The sequence below is a fragment of the Pseudopipra pipra genome, chromosome 13, assembly GCF_036250125.1.
Source record: "Pseudopipra pipra isolate bDixPip1 chromosome 13, bDixPip1.hap1, whole genome shotgun sequence".
Classification (NCBI taxonomy): domain Eukaryota; kingdom Metazoa; phylum Chordata; class Aves; order Passeriformes; family Pipridae; genus Pseudopipra; species Pseudopipra pipra.
In genome coordinates this window covers 4,643,161-4,662,297 of record NC_087561.1, presented here as the reverse complement: position 1 = coordinate 4,662,297, position 19,137 = coordinate 4,643,161, and the positions used below count along the sequence as shown (strand labels likewise).

Below are 19,137 nucleotides of genomic sequence, written 5' to 3'. Positions count from 1 at the left end.
TGGGTAAGAAAGCTGTCCTGCCTTTTGATTTTTGACAGTGCACTTAGACATATTTTGGCTGCAGACACAGAACCTGAAAGAAGAATGTGCCTGAACTGCCTGAGCTTTAAAAGTAGTCTGGGCATGAATATGCATTGCTGTGTGGAGGCTCTTGATCCTGACCAAGGAGCAGCCAATACTCAAGGACGAGGTGCAACACTGTCTTTGTGACACCCCCCATGTGTCATTTCCTATCACATTGTCTCCTCTTGTATCAGGTGTCTGACAATGCAAACTTCATGTACGTGGTAAAGGTAAAACAGAATTAAAAAATATCTTCCATAGTTTTCCCTTCTTTTTGCTACTGTGTTTTGGTCCCAGGTTAAATCAATGAAAAGCTTGTCTTTTTAAGGCAGCAATTCCACAGAAAGCTTAAAAAGTAACTCAAAGGCTTCATAAGTTCTACTTTGTTTGTCTGTTATTAGCAAAGTGTCCTTTCAGTGGCTGTGGCTTCTAAACAGTGTGGCAGTGGAAATACATCATGTTAATGTTCTTCTACCACTAGCAATGAGTGTTAATTAGAGCTGTATTTTGCTTAGTCTCTCTTTGGATTATTTAGGATAGTAATAAATTCAGCTCTGCTGAATGGCTGTTTGTACAATCCACGTTTTAATTCAGTCTTTGAGGCAGAAGACTATTCACAGTAAGGTTCATAATTGTTGCAGAGTGCATTTGATTTCTTAGCATCAAAAATCATCTCTTATTTCATTAAGCAAACAGTATTTTTCCCCAGAATAGATTTAGTTTTCCAGACTTACTAAATGGAAATATTTTTCAATTATGATTAATGGGTAGAATGTATTTTTTTTTAATCTGATGGCTTTTTCAATAGCAGTATTTTATGTTTGATATTTTTACATAATATTTTGATGAACACAGCTTATTTTCTGTAAAATGTAATGGATGAAATAATTACTAAACATAAATTCCCCCTTGTCAAATTTTACACTAGGGTTCTTTTTGACACTTTGCTATTTTTCATTAGCACTTTTTCTCTCTGCTTTATAAGGAGTTAAACTTAGTAGCCTGACTCTTTCTAACTAATCCTATATTATTAATAGGTTATCATTTGTGTGCATGACATTATTTTTTAAGTATGAGACCAAACAACTATAGCACTGAAGTTTAAAGTTAGATGTTTTGTTTCTAATGTCTACTATATTTCTTGTTATTGAACAAACACATCTGTTATTTGTGGATGCCTTTTTCTCAGCCAATAGGTTGAAGTTAAAAGGTGGCTGATAATTGGATCTGTATTCTTTAACATTTCCCTTTCTAATTAATGAAAATTTTTCCCCCATTCCTTTTGACTTAAAACCTGGGTTATGGTGCAACCAATTTGTAACCATGTTAATTTTTAAGCATATGAGGATGGTTTATATTAGACATTATTTGTTAAAAGTCTCAAATTCGAAAGATACAAAAACCTGTGCTGAACTGGAGGAAAGAGAAAATCGGTTACATTTTATGATTCATAGGCAGCACATCTGGGCAGATCAGAGTCTAAGTAATGAAATAGTTGTAAAATTGTTATAAAGTGCACTAGTTCTGATTTTGAGCTATTAAAAAATTTGCCTTGTCACATTTGAAATGCATTCCTCTTCCAGGTATTACATACAAAGTGCTCCTCTTTTCGTTCAGATGCTCTAAAACTTCCCTCCGTTACTGTTTCCCCACGTCTTTCATAGTCCTGCCTCCGACAGCGCTAAAGCACTTCATTCAAATGCACTGTGCAGGAGAGGGGACACAACCATGTGTATACTGGGACATGACACAGAATTTTAGACAGGTTCCCTTTAATTTCAGTTTAAACTAATGCAGCTCACAAGTTAGGCAACTTTGTGGTCTTGTTGAAACAAGCCACCCTTGAGAGGATCCGATTTCCTCCTCCACTCCTTACACTTGCGCAGAATGGGAGTGGCCCTTCTGCCTTTGGTCGGGTTTTTTCTTGCACAGTCTTTGGGATTGCCCTCTCCTGCAGCTAGCAAAGGATTAGAGGGTGTGGGTTTTGGAGTCTGCAACCAGGGATGTTTCAAAACCTCATCTATGCACAGTCTCTTAGACACATCAGGTTGGAGCAGCTGAGAAATGAGGTCCTTGCAGTCCACGGACAGGCGTTTTGTCTTGTGGAAGGGAATCTTTTGTTGTTTCTGAACCTGGAGCATTTCCTTGACATTAGAACTATCAAAAGGCTGTGAAGCATAGAGCATTGCATACAGGATGATGCCCAGGCTCCACATGTCAGAAATCCTGGGGTCACAAGGAATGTGCTCGAGCAGTTCAGGCGCTGAGTACGCCAGAGACCCGCAGAAAGTGTTGCTGAGAATGGTTTTTCCATTTTCGTCCCGAGACAAGGGTTTTGAAAAGCCAAAGTCTGTCAGCTTGAAGTTAAGATCATTGTCGAGAAGGATGTTGTCACACTTCAGGTCCCTGTGGGCAAAGTCCGAGTCATGGCAATGCTTGACGGCAGAAGCCAACTGCTGGAACTTGACGCGAGCGATGCCCTCTTCCATCGGTCCCTTGATGCTGAGGTAGGTCAGGAGGCTTCCCCTTTCCCCCAGCTCCATCACGATGTACACTTTCCCGACTGATGTCTCAAAAATCTCGAACGTCTCGATGATCGAGGGGTGGTGCAACCGTTTCAAAGCCTCCATCTCCCTGGGGAGAAACTTTTCCAGGACGTTCGGAGAAATTTTCTTCTTGTCGATGATCTTGATGGCCACTTTGCGGTTCAGGTGGTGGCTGTAGGCACACTTCACTTTGCCGTAGGAGCCTTCCCCTAGTGTGCTGCCCAGGCTGTAGCCCCTCTTTTTAAGCACCACAGCATCCATGGTGGGGTAGACTCAGGGAGCTGCCCCAGCGGGAGCTGCCGTGCCTCATGTGCGGTGGTCGGTGGCCAGTGGCCCCAGGTGGCTGTTTGGAGCACTGGTGTGGCAGGAGTTCTGGGCTGTCACCCCAGTGCTGGTCACTGGGTGATCTCATGGACAGTCACCCCTGCCCAGGCCAATTGAAAGGACCTTTCTGTCCTTAGAGCTGCTCTGTGACATCGTGGAGGGCAAACCTTAACACCGAGTCTCTGGCTGCCCTGTGATGTCACGGGTGGTTGCCCCTGCCTGTTGCAACCAGCAAATGGAGCTGACCTCTTAAAGGGATATTTCTCTTTTTGAGATGGCCAATGTAGCAAGAAAATTATTATATCTTAATTTTGTAATACTGTTTTTCAGTTGCTATATTACACTTACTATAATATAATGTGTTGTTTTCAGTGGATTTCAAGGGAAAAGAAAAAGAGATGGCAGTTTTTAACCACCTGAGGACTGAGAATTTGTGGGAGTATTTTATTCTTTCTTTTGGTGGTATGGTAGGTTCTGATTTATTCATAAGCATTATTTGTTGGGCTTGACTGGAACAACAGGTGACTGATCCAGGGACTACTAGGGAGTCCTACAAGTTCAGTGGATTATGTCAGCATTGTTATGAGCTTTCTAAAAGTCTCTTCCTTATTTCACAAGAAATTTTATGGAAATCCAGAATTTTCACTGCAGCTAATCTCTCCATACATGCAGTTTTCTTTCCTTGCTTTTAGCAGCTGGTGCTGGTGAACTTCCTGAGAAGTCTTAGAGGAAAGTTAGTTTTTATCAGCCAGGACACCACTGCAGGCTGCAGTCACATGAATAAAGAATTTTGTAGTTGCGTTCTTGGTACTAGGTGAAATACTCAGAGTTGCTTTCAAATTGATGGCATCCCTTTAAACTGAAGTTAAGGTTTAATTAATGAGTCTTTAAGGTTACTATAAAAGTGAAAACCCCAGAAAGTTTAACTACAAGTTTGGAGTGATAGTAGTTCTCAGGGGACTAAAACTTTTTTTCCCTCACATTAAGTGGTGAATGTTCTTATTTCACTGAGTCTTGTTTTGAGTTTAAGGAGGATTTACAGTGGATATTTAGTACGTGCTCCTCTGCATGTTTTTGCTGTAGTCTTTCAACAGCCATATGGAAGGGAAAATACCTTCAGATTTGAGGAAGGGGGAAAGAGCAACTCCATGGTATTACAGAGAAAATGTTCTTAAGGACATGGACAGATATAATTCCGAATTATAGGTTTAACTATTGAACATATCATACTTTATCTGTCCTGAAGATGCAGCTAGTACCTGAACTGTGAGAGGGAAGATGTAAATTGTGATGACATTGGGAAGAACAAAAAAGAAAAGTCTTTAAAACATGTGCAATAGTGCATAAAGATTTACAGTGGACTATTACATGTGGTTGTTTCCAGGACATTAATTTAATTAGTTCTTTTCCGGTGTAAATAGAAATGTGGCCTTGTATTAAATACCAGATAGCCTCATATCACCCACTCAGGCTTAAAACCACTCCAGCTTCTGGTGTGGATGGCCTGTTAATTCTTTAGGAAATCTGTCTTGCATCTAGACACTTCTATATTTGGTGCAAAGTACCTGAAATGTGTCATGTACACTCTGTCTGTTGCTTGTGTATCTTCTCACAGCCATTCTTTTGAAATGTGTAGAAGGGGATGCAGGAAAATATTCTTGGTGAAACTGTTAAGCAGTGATTGCCCCCCGAGCTGTGTGGTGGTATCAACCAGAATACTCCTACAGTCTCTTTCTTCTCGCAGCATTTTGTTGTAAGAGTGATCAAGTTTGTATGGAAATACTCACATTTTTACTATTAACAGAAAGAAAAAGTTTTTGGGTTTTTTTTGTTTGTTTGTTTGTTTGGTCTTTTTGTTTGCTTGTTTTTTTAAAGACAAAATTGATTGTCAAATTCAAGTGTATCAACCTATACATGATTTTTTTGAGTAATTGACTGCTGGCATTGTGCCATGCAACAGATGTGGAGAGTGGTAGGTGTTGGTTCCCTGCGATGTAAGATCAGTTATAATGCCACTGTGGAACTGATGGATCAAGAAAGAGAGTTTATATTCAGCAAAGCGCTTAATTCTCCCAATGTTAAATGTGGTTAAACTTAATTAGAATCTAAATGAGAAGTCAGATCTGTTATTAGTGAAATACATTTTTGTATCTGTTGGTGATAATATAAGATTTTCTTTAACTAAAGTAGCTTATTGATGTTTAAGTAGAATTTTGACTAACACTTAACATCATCATATTAACATATTTACCAGAATTTTTTTTTCTGGTGTACATCTGTGTCGGTTGCAAATGTAATAGACTCAGGGCTCTAATGATGCAAATTAAATCTTCCAATGAGAGAAATGCCAATATAGACCAAGAATTAATTCTGAATCCAAAGGGGGAAGAGCAAACTAATAATTCATTACATGTGGCAGAAGCAATTCAGTACTTTCCTTTAAGTTACTGTGATATTTCATCTTAACACAGTAAACTGATCCTTTCTGTACATCCTGTGCAACCTTTACAGTTGCTGGAGTCCTCATCTCCCAAACAGACCTGGCTGTATGCTGCTGCCTTTATTATTCCTGTGCTCCTGTCATCCTCTTTGCACAAACCTCTTAGGTCAGCTAAGAGAGAACACTGAAATCCCCACTTAGTTGCTCAAGTTTACACCCAAGTGTACAAGTGGTTTCTTGAAAATCAGGTGCTTAACACTGGATCAGGGATTAGTAGAATGGGAGCTGTGTGGCACACATAGATAGTGCAGAGAATAGCTAGAAGGCAGACAATTTTAAGCCCTGGATCAGTATTTCCTTGCATGCCAAGTCTTCTGGTAAACATTTTTTTCCAGTTGTATAGCACTGTTTTATAAAAATGGGATACCTACATATTTTTCCTGGAATAAAATTCATGATGCAGGCAAGAGTCCAAATCTGCCAGACCCTCTCCCCTGTGCACTATGCCAAGTCCCCTTTTTAAAAAACCTTCTATTGTATTATTTCAATTTTTTTACATTGAAAAACTACCTTGGAACTTTCCTGCTCCCCACCCTACCAGCAAGGGTGCTGGGGATGCACAAAGAGGTGGGAGGGGACACAGCCAGGACAGCTGACTCCAGCTGACCCAGGGGATATCCCACACTATATGGGTCATGCTCAGCATTTAAATCTGGAGGAGAAGCAGGAAAAGAGTTACATTTGGAGTGATGGCACTTGTCTTCCCAAGTCACTGTTGTGTGATGGAGCCCTTCTGTCCTGGGGAAGGCTGAACACCTGCCTCTACCCATGAGAAATGGTGAATTAATTCCTTGTTTTGCTTTACTTGCATGTGTAGTTTTTGCTTTACCTATTAATTAATCTGCCTTTATCTCAACCCATGAGTTTTCTCACTTTTGCTCTCTCTCCCCCATCCCACTGGTAGGGAGTGAGCGAGTGGCTGTGTGGGGCTGAGTTGCCATCTGGGGTTTAACCAGGAGAGTGTTGAAAGCATTTTCCAGCCTTACCAGAATTAAGTATTGATTTTTAGTATTTCTGATTTCTTTTCACAGAGATTTTGCAGCACATTTGTCCTGGTTTCCTAACACAGAAAACTTATCACACAGTAGATTTTATTAGAGTATTGTCATGGGAAGTCCTATGCTGACACCAAATCCTTTCTTGGTAGTTTCCTGGAATATTTATCAATGTCTGAAGGAACTGCAAAATATGATTTATCTGTATAAAACATTTTTGGAGATAAAAACTTCAGATTGGCTTTTAATTCCAACCTCACACATGTGAGTTTTTTTGTTCCCAATGTACAAGATCTTATGTGCAGCTCCTAATGTAGAATTGCAATGTGTGATCTGCATTCTCCATGGCTTTCTGTTCTCCTCTGTAGTTCTACATTGTAGGAGAGCTGGAGTTGCTGATATTCATGTGGGAATTTTAACATCCTGGGGATGACAGCTCTGCCAAAGTCTTCCATGATATTTTGGCTGAATCTGGCAAGAATGGGGAAAGTTAAATTCAAATTGCTTAGTGAGGAGAACCATTTTTTAGTGACCCAAAGATGAGCCTTTGGTCAGAATTAGGGATGAGTTAAAATCCTTACTTTTCCATATTTCCCTTCACTTTTGGGACTTTGGTGTTGTGGGTACTCTGGATTGACCAGAGGAGACCTATGAAAATAGTTTTCTACAGTAATTATATGTTCAATGCATTAACACTTCAAAAACAAGAGGTAAAAAAAAAGAACATGTTGAAAATTTTCAAGTAGTTCTTAGAGAAACGGGTTATTTTAGGAGCGTAAGAATGGTAAAAAAGTATTTTTTTAATTTTCTTAGTCTTTTGTTTATGAATACAGTCCTTGGAATAACTACATGCTGTAGGAATCTCGTGTGAAAATAGTGTGGGTCTCATAAGAATGTTGCATAGAAACAAATGAGAACAGGCTGCTTCTGTGGAATAGTCACAGCTAGTGACCACTGCTTGGGAAATATTTCCTTCAAAGTATGCTGGAGTTTTTTTAGACATGCACATTGAAAATAAATAATTAAAAATAAATCCCATGTTCTGGATGAAGTACTTGGCTGCTTGGGTAGTAATGCTTTTAGGTTTGTATTCTATACAGAATTTGATAAATTCTGCTTTACCTGTCATGAAATCCTTTTGTGTAGGAGTCAACCTATGTGAGGAGATAAAGGGATAGTATATCTGAGAGTACACAAAATGCTAGTTTAGGTAAAATGTAGGCTGCTGATAACCCACTAAGCCTTCCTGGGTACGCTAATCCTAATTTATGTTAAATCGTAATTAAGACAGTTTTGTTTATTGCTTGTAACCATGAGCACCTGGAAGACTGACTAATCCCATCCATGTGTTGGGGACAATCCAGCTGCTATTGTTGACTCACAATGCAGAAAAATTTGTATTTGTGAGTTGTTTTCATCAGTATTTTTTCAGGCATTTATGGAGGCCCTTTTTTCCAGTGTATCAGGAACTGGAACAGAAGAAGCATCCTAAATAAAATGGATGAAGACATTTTTGGAGCAAGAGGCCAAAGCCTAAATAGGCTTGCTGCTTTTCCAGCCAAACTATAAACCAGAACATCTCTGATATACCCATGCAAAAACAGATTCACAGCCTCTGTTATAGCTGGGCTGTTGTTTGGTGTTGCACATGTAATTAGGCATAACTGTCAGAATTTCTGGATTCTGAAGGGGTTTTGTCAGAAGGCCATAGGTGGTACCAGAGAAGAGAAATGATAAATGATGAGGAGGGAAAAAGGGGAGGCATAAATTGAGTCTCAGAGGAATAAAACCATAAGAAGGGGGAACACCTAAGCTCAGTTTCTGTACAATTTCAAGTTTTCAGTGGCATTGTTTTTCCTATTGTAAGCTAAGCCTACTTTCTGACAGAAATGTTGCTGTACAGGTAAAGGTTTTGGAGCTGTACCTAACATGCATATTCACACAACTAAATCCCTCACCTATTGGGCCACTGGTTGACAAGGATTGTTTTCTGTTTCTTGTACAGCATTTCTTCTTAAACCGTAAGTAGGAGCACTCAGGTCAATATAAAGCCTTATTCTTTCCCATTTGGGTGAATTGCTTCCTTAGGAGAATATTTGTTCTAATGCATTAAAGTGAACCCTTTTAAAAATCATGCAAGAATGGCCCCATTTAACATCTTCTATTGTTAAATCTTTGAGCTCTTTAGGGATTTCCTTTGCTTCAAAGTTTTCTGCTAACATAGTGTTTTTCCGAGAGAAATATCTCCTAATATTCCATTGTCTGCCTTGTCATGATGGAAAATACGCAAACTGCTCTGAAGTGGCAATTGTTTTCTTTGAACTTTTTTGAAGTCCGCCCACGTAGAGATCACTTGCAGGATCTGGTGTGGAAATTTGGACCTAGTTCTCCATTCACTGAATTATCAGGTGATGATAAAACAGAAATAAAGTATTAGGGACTGAAGGTGAAATCACACAAAGACATACATAATAGTCTGTAAAAAATTCAAGTGTGAGTGCAACTGCTTTGCAAAACCCTCTGACTCTTCTCATGTTTGTAAACTCATGGTGTTTGCAACTACATGGATTTCTTGCAAGCTAAAATTAGAATTGATTCTCCTAAGAACAAAAATTAGAAATGAGAAAAATTCCAAGTGAACAATATTCATGTTATAGACCCCAAAATGAAGGCTATATCTGTAATAATTTCATGTGGATTCTTCTTACAGACAGCAGAGAGCAGCAGTGTGATGACCTGAATCAGAAGGAGTAATGTTAAGGAATACCAAAACTAACTAAAAAGTTCAATACTTTGAAAAAACCTGGCTATTGCTTTGATATTGGTGTAATTTTTTTTTTTTTTTTGAGACACTTTTGCAAAAGAAATTAGAAGATGGTAGGAAAAAATGGCATTAACAGTAAAACAACCATTATGAAAATAATTGTCAGGCAAGATACTTTCATACAGTAAAAAAACAGTGACAGCAGGAGGTGGGTAACTAATTGTTTGGTGAAAATGAAGAGTAGATTAGTGTTTGAGCTGTGTTTAGAACTGTCCAAAATGATGATGTAGAGTAATTAAGAGCAGAAGACAAACATTAGTTCACAGATTATAGTTTAAAGAAAAAAATTACTTGAATGCTTGTTTAATAGTCTGAAAATTGATAAATTCAATGAAATTAACTTTCAGAAATCATTAACTATGTTTACAGGTAAATTGCAAGTCAGTATTTTTGTTCATTTTAGGAGTTCACAGGTACAGATCAAACCACACTAAATCATTCAGGGTAGAAGTTGTCATGTACAGCATGAAATATTGTTTCTAAGGACTTGAAAATAGTTTCTTTCATATATCCCACTTCCTCGACTGATATTTTATTAAGCCAAACTCAAAATTCTCAATTTTGTTTTTCATCAGTGACTGTGCTTCGCCCTCCATTATTTTCCGTAGTAAAAGCAGGATGTAGACTCTTGTGGGTAATGAGCAGATATAAATACCTATGAGTCAGATAAATTATGCTGCATCCCTTCATTCCAGGGAAACTGCTACACTGAAGGATGCAGGCAGATGCTGTTGCCCTGGTGATTGCTTGTTGGAGTCTGGATTGCACTGGGTCTGCATTCCTTGCTCCTCCTCCTTGGATGTTTGCATTTGTGTAGATGACTCATAAAGGCTACAAATTAAATGCAAAGAGGTGAAAGGGCACACATGCAGCATGGATGTGATGTGCTGAAAATGGCATATGGCTAATAAAGAGTATAAGACCTAAATATGAGTGTGTGAGTAAGGTGTGTCACTGGACTAGGCCCTTAGAGCTGTTATAGGAAATCTTAGAAATACATTTGTGACACACAGTGCTGGTTTGGTCGTCTCTTCAAAGCATTAATCAGCTTAACATTTGTGCACGAAATTTCAGTTCTGCCAAGCAAATCTGAGGGCCTGAGTTTGTGTGTCCCATCTGAGACAGAAGAAATGGCAAGTGGTATTTTCTGGTGGTTGTCTATACGGAAACTTTCTTTTCCTCTTTATTGTCTCTCTCTGATGCTTTAGGTCACAAGATCGGATTTGAAGTGTGTTGAATTAAAAACAAAAGCTTCCACATTCCACAAATTATCTTCATAACTCTGTAAAAATACTGTTAACCTTTCAATTGTTATTTCAATATTTTTTCCTTCCATGATGAAGTGTCCTTCACTTTAGAAGCTGGTGGTCCCTTAGGTATTCAAAGTTATTTGTATTTTTGAATCTGTGTTTTGCAGAGGTGTTGATAATACAGACTATTAATGTTTTTGTGACCCTCATTTTTGACATTTGTGTACTTCTCATGTTATAGCATGTTTCTAAGACTCTCTCTTTCTTCATAGGGCCTTAACATTTCTCGAGCCTGAAAAGCATGACTGAAATTCTAGAACAAGCTCTTATGCAGCAAGCTGCTTTTCAAACAGATCCAATCCTGAAACTTTTTACTTTACTATTACACAATTTCATGCTCTCATGCTAATTATTTGAACTTCTGTCTTCTGATAATACTGAAAACTTAAGCTCTGTGTACAAAATCTATAATTAAATAATTTTTGCTCTGCCTTCTTCACTCTCAAATCCTGCAATCACTGCATCAGCAGAGAATACTGAACATAATCCTTTCAATGCATTCACTGCCCACACATGGAAACACCTGCATCCACCAGCTGGCTGAAGTCAGAATGACTTCTCTGATAGAGCTTTTTATGAAATAAGAATCATCTACTATTTTTGTCTCTTTGTAGACCTGATTTGACTGATAGGCTGAAGTGATTTAAGGTCAAGAGCAGTGCACTGTCTGAGCAGTTTGTTGTGTGACACCTTTTCTGTTCAAATTCTTGTTGACTGAATTAAGGGGAGAATGAACGGCTCATTCATATTCATTTGTAATGGAGGTTGTACATTCTTATGTTCTTTTACAATTTTTTTTGCAGAGCAAAGGAAAAATACCCAAAAGAAAAAAACCCAAATCAGATTTGCTAAGTGGAAAACAAAATCCACACCAATGCAAAAACCTCTCTTCCAGGGTATCCATCAGGTTTCCTGTGAAATGGGAGGATGTAGTGATGCTGTGAAGAGTTGGGTAACTTTGGGGAAGACCATGTTATCTTGCTGGCTGTTAGGAAGGTCAACTCAAATCTCTCTGGGCATAATTCAATATATCTAAAATCAGGGGAGAACATAGAATTAGTTATACCTAATTTATCACAACTGATGTTTTGAGTGATTTTCTTTTTTAATAGTAAATATTACCCAATACTAGGATTCTTTTTCTAGTACAAATTTTGTCATTTAACTCCCTATTACATGAATAATTATTCCAGTAGAAACACCACTCATGCAGACTTGAAACAACATTATAATCATAAAGGAATCAAAATAGACTTTTAAAGTATTCTTAATTCCCTTTGAATCGTAGCAAATGCTTAAAGTATTAAAGTCTGTAGATAGTGTGTAGTAAAAGTATCTTTTCTGTTTTGTCACTAGGGCTTTCTTTCTGATTAGTGACACATTCCTGATACATAAAGTTCTCAAATTTTGTTTTAATTTGAATGTGTCAATTGATTTTTCTCTGAAATATCTCTGTGGTGGGTGTTAGCCGATTGGTTTTTAATTTTTAAAAGTTAAGCTCCTTTTTGGGAGACAGCTACTAATATGGTTCTTTTATCTTGCACTACAAAGGAGTATCACAACACCAAAATGCGACAGGGAGCTGAGACTTGGTCTGGTGTGACAATAACCTTATTCTGACTTCTTGTTTTGCAAGATTTATGAATCAGACTTGATGATAAATTTTGGTACCAGGTTTTTGACGTGTCAGTACCCCAAAATCACTGTGACATTGCCTAATGAGCAAATGGTCTAGTTTGTGAATAAATAATGCTGTGATTCTGTGTGAATATCTCCTGTGTTACACACAAATGGTGGCACTGAAATGCAAGAGTTTCCTCGTTTCTGTTGGGGTCTCACAGTGAAACTGCTCTGAGTAACCCAGAGGAGACACTGGAAGAACAATGACTCCTTAAGGAACTGTGAAAATAACATCATAGAAACCAAATCAAGCTAATGAGGTTTTTATTAAGAGGTAAAGCTTATTGATCTCTTCCTACCAGTTAGCTTTTAGATTATATTAATTATTGTGTTTTGGCTATTATAGGACTGGTTTTCCCAGTTGACTCAGAAGTAGCTTTGGTGCATCAGAACTGATGCTTTCCATTAAGTATTCTGCTTTTACTTTCTACCTGCCTGCAGGAGACTGCACTTGCTTTTAAATGGAAAAGCTTATTAAAGACAATGGGAGCTTTGGCACCAGCATGATTATTCTAACAGTTTATTGTAATGCTTTTGGAAGGGTAAGGCACATAGAATTCATAGAGCTAATTTAGGACCTATTCTCCCTTTTCTAATTGTGTGTGTGTGTGTAGGCTCTTCTTGAAATCACTGAGAAGTTTTAATATCAATTCAGTGTGATGTGAAACCTTTTTTTTATTTCTGCTAAAGTCTTACCATCACTTCATGATGTTTTGTCAACTTTACTGCTAATGATGCTGCTGAACTGTAAACAAATATAAACAGGGTTATCAGGCAGAATACATTAACATAAACATTTTAATATGCTCTTTCCACCTCTTCAAATTGATCTGGTATTTAAATGAAACATTAACTCTTATGAGTGAAATTGAAGTTTGTTGTGTTCTTTTAGTAATATTATCCCACTATTAGACTTTACAATCTGTATTTTGTTATGTTCAACCTTTGAAAAGTGAAGAACCTTAGGATTAACCAAAAGTTTTTGTGTTAAAATGAGAACTTAAAAGGCAAGTAAAAAATTACTAGAAAACTAGAAAACCTTGTTTAAATGAATTGCTAACTTTGTTGGGAGAGGGGCAGAAATCAGTGTGCATCTTGAGGTTTTTGTCAAATGCATAAGAAAAGGATCAGAGTTCTGCTCCAGTTCACAGCAAATTACATTTAGATGGAAAATATTGATTAGGATTAGAAATTGGAGTAAACATCCTGAATTTTGGATGTGAGTGAGTGCACAAGCTCTGAGTTAATGCAGGGTTTTGAGGATGAATTATGGCTTTCATACTGTAAACCATGCTCACAGTCTGGACTGCTGGCTTACAACATGCTTCTGCATCCACCTGCCTGTCTAACACCCTGTGAGAACTGGGCTGTCTTAAGTCAGTGCTGATGAAACATTTCGGTGGGAAAAAGTGCACATAAGGAAACATAACCATTAGGAGTCAGCCTAAAGATAGCAGAATTAACACAGAAACAGATGGACAGTTTTCAAAAGGTGACTCCTTGGTCACAGAGAGACAGAGAAAACCCAAGCACAGACAAAGCAGATTGAAAGCTAGGAACAGTGAAGACCTTTTGTCTAGTTTTCAAAATAGATTTCTAGAGGTGAAGAATATTTATTTCTTAGATATGATCATGTAAATTTTTATTTTTTTAATTCTTGAGTTTTTTGTCAGAGAAGTGGCTCACTTTTTAAACTTTTCTAGATTTTTAGTAATGTAGATGAGATGACCAGACATGACTATGGCAGGGTGTTTTTAGGGGAGTGAGTAGGGGGAGTAATCCTATTAAAAAAACCCTCATAGGATCCAGTTTTCTGAACAACCCTGAAAATTATATATCAGGACCATAATCGCATATTCAGAACTTCTCCATAAGTGTCCAAAAAGACATTTCTTTGTATTTCTAGTTTATACTTAAAACACTTTGTTTGCCTACATCAGAAGTGTTAGAGAAGCAGGTAAGCAGTAAGTGCAGTTAAACCAGCTGTTGTTGCTTGATAAGTCTTGTCAGACATAATTATTTAGTAGGGTCATAATATGGGTGATTATACCAAGAGCTGCTCCCTGATGATCAAGAGAAATAAGAAGAGATTAAACTATGAGAGAGGGTATCATAAACTGCTGGGAATCAGTCAAGTTGGGTGGGAGCTGCACATACAGATGTAGAGAATAAGCAGGATCAGAAATAAATGAGCCCCCAGGATACAGATCAGCTTTACTTGTGCACCATAAGGTGGGGAAGGTACTGAAGGAGGGAGGCTCTCCCTGCCCATGTTGCTCAGATGTGATTTTCAGAAACTCTAGAGTGGTGCTTACTTGGCATAACATCTGATTTTCTTAGAGACATATTTGTTGTGGAGTGGATTTTTCTGTAAATATGTTAGAAAAGGCCAAGATATTTTAATTGTCTTCTGGATATTTTCTTTTTTTTGGTATCAGAAATTATGTTGATTAACTGTGTTCATAAAGGGGTAAGATCACAGGCACAGCTGCCTCTGAACACCACTGAAGTTATAAAACTATTACTTTCTCCATGCATCATTAAAAGAAAAATACTTTATGCAAATGTATTTAACTTTACAGATAATTATTCAAACTGTGGGAGTTACATTACTGCCTTTTTTCAAGATGTTTGCCCTTTCTATCATTCTGGACATTTCCATTTGACTCTGCTAGAATTGATAGCCCTGCTCCATGCTAAAAAGCAGTATCCAGATTTAAATTTTAGTTCCCTCAGTTGGTTATATGACAGACCATGACTAGCAACTAAATTTTAAACTGATATTAAGACAAAATTAGCACAATACTGAAAGCTTCAAATGTTCACATCTATGTTCAGCTCACAAAGCTGTTCTCTATTCAAATAAAAATGGAAAATAGGTAACAAAAACCAACACTGTGAACAGAACTATTGTCTCTTGCTGTTTGTGGACTGCCTAAGTAACCAGTAAAGAGTTTGATGTATCTCTTACCTTTCCATAACTCAAAGACAGTAGAGTTCTATGTGGTTATGTACAGCTTTACTGGTATAACATTTCAATCAGTGAACGGATTCACGACAAACATGTTAACCCAAATTTGTTAAAAACAGTAAAGTTAATCCTTTCTGTTATTCTCCTGGATACAATGAACTGTGTTGTGAACCAGATTTGGCTCAGTATCTGGAAACAGAGCCTGGTAGACCCTACTGAATTAATGGACACCAAGTAAATCTTCAGAGATGAAAAATAACTTCCTGTTCAATAGCATTTGTTATCTTAATTTTCGAAGCTCACAATATTTTTCTATTCCTAAAAATAATAAGGATGTTCCTAATGGAACACACTCACATATCCTCCAAGCCAATTTATTTTACCAATTTTTCTTTGCTTTTTTTTTTTTTAACAGTCATATATTCAGCATATTTTATGGCAGTACGAAAAGCCATATTTTCTGTTACTTTCTGTCATCTGTGTGCTTTTCATCTTATAAGCATTAAAAGAGCCCTCTGGCTAGAATGTTAGGTGATTTTTAACACTATTTCATTATATCAGTAAAAGAAAACAAACATTATCTTGAAAATGTAATGGAACTTAAGAAAAATAAATACAATTAACCTAGGCAGTAAATGAGCAAGGACCACTTAAATTTTAGCTTGAACACATTATTTTTTTTATTATAAGACTATTTCAGGTACATTAGGCTACAAAACAGATGAAGTTTTTCAAGACATAGTTCTTTATCATAATAGTTTTCACTGTGCTGCAGGTCAAAATGAGTTCTGTAGTTTTAATTTAGTTTTTCAGATACTAATAGCTTAATGGCTGTGGAATTTATATCAGGATCATGATAATTTTTTAAACTGTAAGCATGCTGTAAAGGCAATAAAAAAATCCCCTCAAATTATTAAAAATTAGGTGATTTTTTTTCCCCTGCTAGCAGAGAAGCCACAGAATTAATGAGATATCAGAACATTTGCACAAGGTACAAAATATTCCAAAAAGCAGGTTGCATTCATTATGTATTTCATCAGCAAGCACTGTTGGTTCTCTTCTGCATTTCAGTGCCAACTGAAGTTCAATGCCAACAGAAGGTCATGGGGGAACGAAGAGATTCCAATGCTTCTATTACTTTATGAGCTATTGCTCATTTCACCACTTCGACATCGGGAAAGATAAATTTTGTAATCCTGAAGTCATTTGAATTAGCTGCTTTAGAACCTTTTTATTGTAAATTATGGCACTCTAAAGCACCTCATTTTTAGGTTTTTGCACCGGGAGGAACTTATTGAACAAAAACACCGTGTACCCACCGTGTGCCAGGGGAGCCCAGGGGAGGTTTCAGTACCTCTGAGCGGCTCCGTGCCAGCGACATCTTGAGCTGACTGTGCTGCCTTAAAGTCACAATCTAGAAGTAGTTTTAAGATAAAAAAATTAAACCCCCTACTATATCAAGCTCTTGCTATTTATGAGCAGAATAAAGATATTTGGGATGTTGAGGTGATGACACTGCCTGCTTAACTTTTTAAAGCTAACGCAGCGAAGGGATGAAATGGGTGATAAAGATCCAGTTGCACACTCTTAGAACCGGGCCCAGTTCCATCTTCTCTGGGTGACTTTGCTTTGAAATAGGATTAATAATCTTGCCCAGTAGGGAAGGCACATGGGGGTTGTTGGGTTATGGGGTATGGTGTAGTTGAGAGTTATAGAAACAATTTATTTACTGAAAGTCAAATTGGTGCTGCTGTAACTATGTTATTTTGCACCCAGTGTTCTTAGGGTATCAACTAAGCCCAGTAGCAATGGTAGTGAATCAGAACATCCTGAAAGTTGTAAGTGCAGGATGAAAATTTCCAAGCAAAGGAAGAGATACTTTTTAAATCTGAAGCATTTAGACTCCAAATAAATAGTTATGGATTGGACAAAACTTACTAAATAATTTCTGTGGAAAATAAATAAGACTTGGAGCTCTACTGACCTCTCTCCAGTGGTGATAAAAATAAAAGGAGATTTTTTAAGGCATTTTTTTCTTCTTACAAACAATCTTTTGAATTTCTAGGGTTGCTTTTCTTTTTTTTTTTACTATAAATCTATATTTAAAGTATCTCATCTACAAAACCATATTTCTAGAGTAGTGGGATGACTATGTAATGTCAGAAGAAATTCCAGAGGTTGGGACAGCAGGCACATTGTGGAGGCTTTGTCTCAACTCCTGAATAAAGAGTAGATTTAAGTGCAATGAATTTGGAAAAATTCCAAAGAGGTCTGTACAGCCCAGCTTTGCTTTTCAGGCTTGGAGTTCCATGGGCTTCATTTGCATTGTCATAGACTTATTGCCATAGAAATGCCATCCTGTGTGCATGGCAAGCTCTCCAGTCAAGGACAGAGGTAAAGTGTTTGACAGACACCAATTAGGTATTAATTACCTGGACACTAGAATTGGTATTGATCTCAGCTAAAGCTATTTCTGGCAGCTGGATACAACTAAAAAAGCCATCTCCTAGGTCTCTGCCATGGGCACCTGTCCATGAGCATACATTAGCCTCTTGGCTGCATTTTGATACTTTTTTTTTTTGGCAATGTCAAATTGAGGCTTTCAGAAGGCCTCAATTAAAAATTTAAATCAGATGAAAAAAACCCAACTAATTAAAGTTAAAACATTACACTGGTAGAACTTTATCTGTGATTTCAGGTACTGGGTGATTGGTGTTTTTCAAGCTTTTCTCTGAATGCCAAGTTAAAAATAGATGAAAAAGAAACATGTTAAGTAGTTCTCAATAGATTACTTGTCCAGTTCTTAGAATGACAGTGCTTCCACTTACAATCTCTAGATAGTAAAATACTGGAAACAACGTCACAACCTTGAGGAAAGAAATGACATCAAATATGGAAACAAGGCTACTTCTGGCCCTACACTTCAGATTTTTGTCTCAAGATCACATGGAAAGAATCAAAACAAACAAACAGGAAAGTGAAGGGGCACTGGCAGTTATACCTCAGTCTAACCAAACAACATCCACTTATTATTCTCTATGCCAATGATTACTCTTCAGGTGACAAGGGTTCTCCATGACTTCCTGTAGGATTATTGCTGGTAGGATTATAATTTTCTTTAAAGTAAATTCAATGGTGTCATGAAACTCGTGCACTAGAATTGTGCATTTCCAACCTTGAAAAGCAGCAGTACATCTCCTTAAAACTTTAAGTACTTCCCCTCCCCTCAGCATATCCTTCTGGCTAGTTCAGATGCCTTCCATTCAGTATTGTCTTTTCATGATCCTCTTCTTTTTGCTTTATGATATCTTATGATTCATGCCTTTATAAGGGTCTGTAAGTACCAGTTGATAGCACAATACCTAAATACCTACTACATTTTCTAAATCTAGCCTTAAATGTCTTGCTGTTGCACCTCCCAGCACAAATCCTGCATACTTTGGTCCTTTCTAAGGCAAAAGCCCTCATAAATGTCAAATTAAAATGGTTTGCAGAATTTTACTCTTTATTCTCTGTCAGATGTTTCTGGGCAGCCTAGAATTTGCACTAACCTCTGATCTTTCACACTCTTGACAATCTCAAGCTGGAAGTTTGTTAAAGGGTGACAGTATATCTTGCACACTAACATCTATGTTAAACTGAAGTTTTAAAAAAATTTGAATGGCATTTAGCCATTCACCATTTTAAATGGTGACAATTGTATGCTATTATCATTGGAAATATAGTTTCTGATCATATCAATAGGCATATCATTTGGTAATGTTCCTTGAATTCTCTGTGGAAAAAAGCTACAGGTTCAATTATACCTGCATATTATATTTCTGGAGTATTTATTGAAGTTACATATTTCTCAGGAGTACTTTTTTGGCATTTTCTGGTCAAATATACATTTTATTGGGCCATAGCTGAACACTATAAGATGTA

The 19,137-nt window shown here is 37.4% G+C and overlaps 1 protein-coding gene across 1 annotated transcript; it reads right to left on the bottom strand.

Annotated features, from left to right (window-relative positions):
- Positions 1-1,818: 1,818 nt before the first annotated feature.
- LOC135421364 (testis-specific serine/threonine-protein kinase 2-like) lies at positions 1,819-3,064 on the bottom strand. The gene has a single exon (XM_064669741.1). The coding sequence runs from the start codon at positions 2,868-2,870 to the stop codon at positions 1,869-1,871; it is 1,002 nt and encodes a 333-aa protein (XP_064525811.1). The 5' UTR covers positions 2,871-3,064; the 3' UTR covers positions 1,819-1,868.
- Between the last annotated feature and the right edge of the window lie 16,073 nt (positions 3,065-19,137).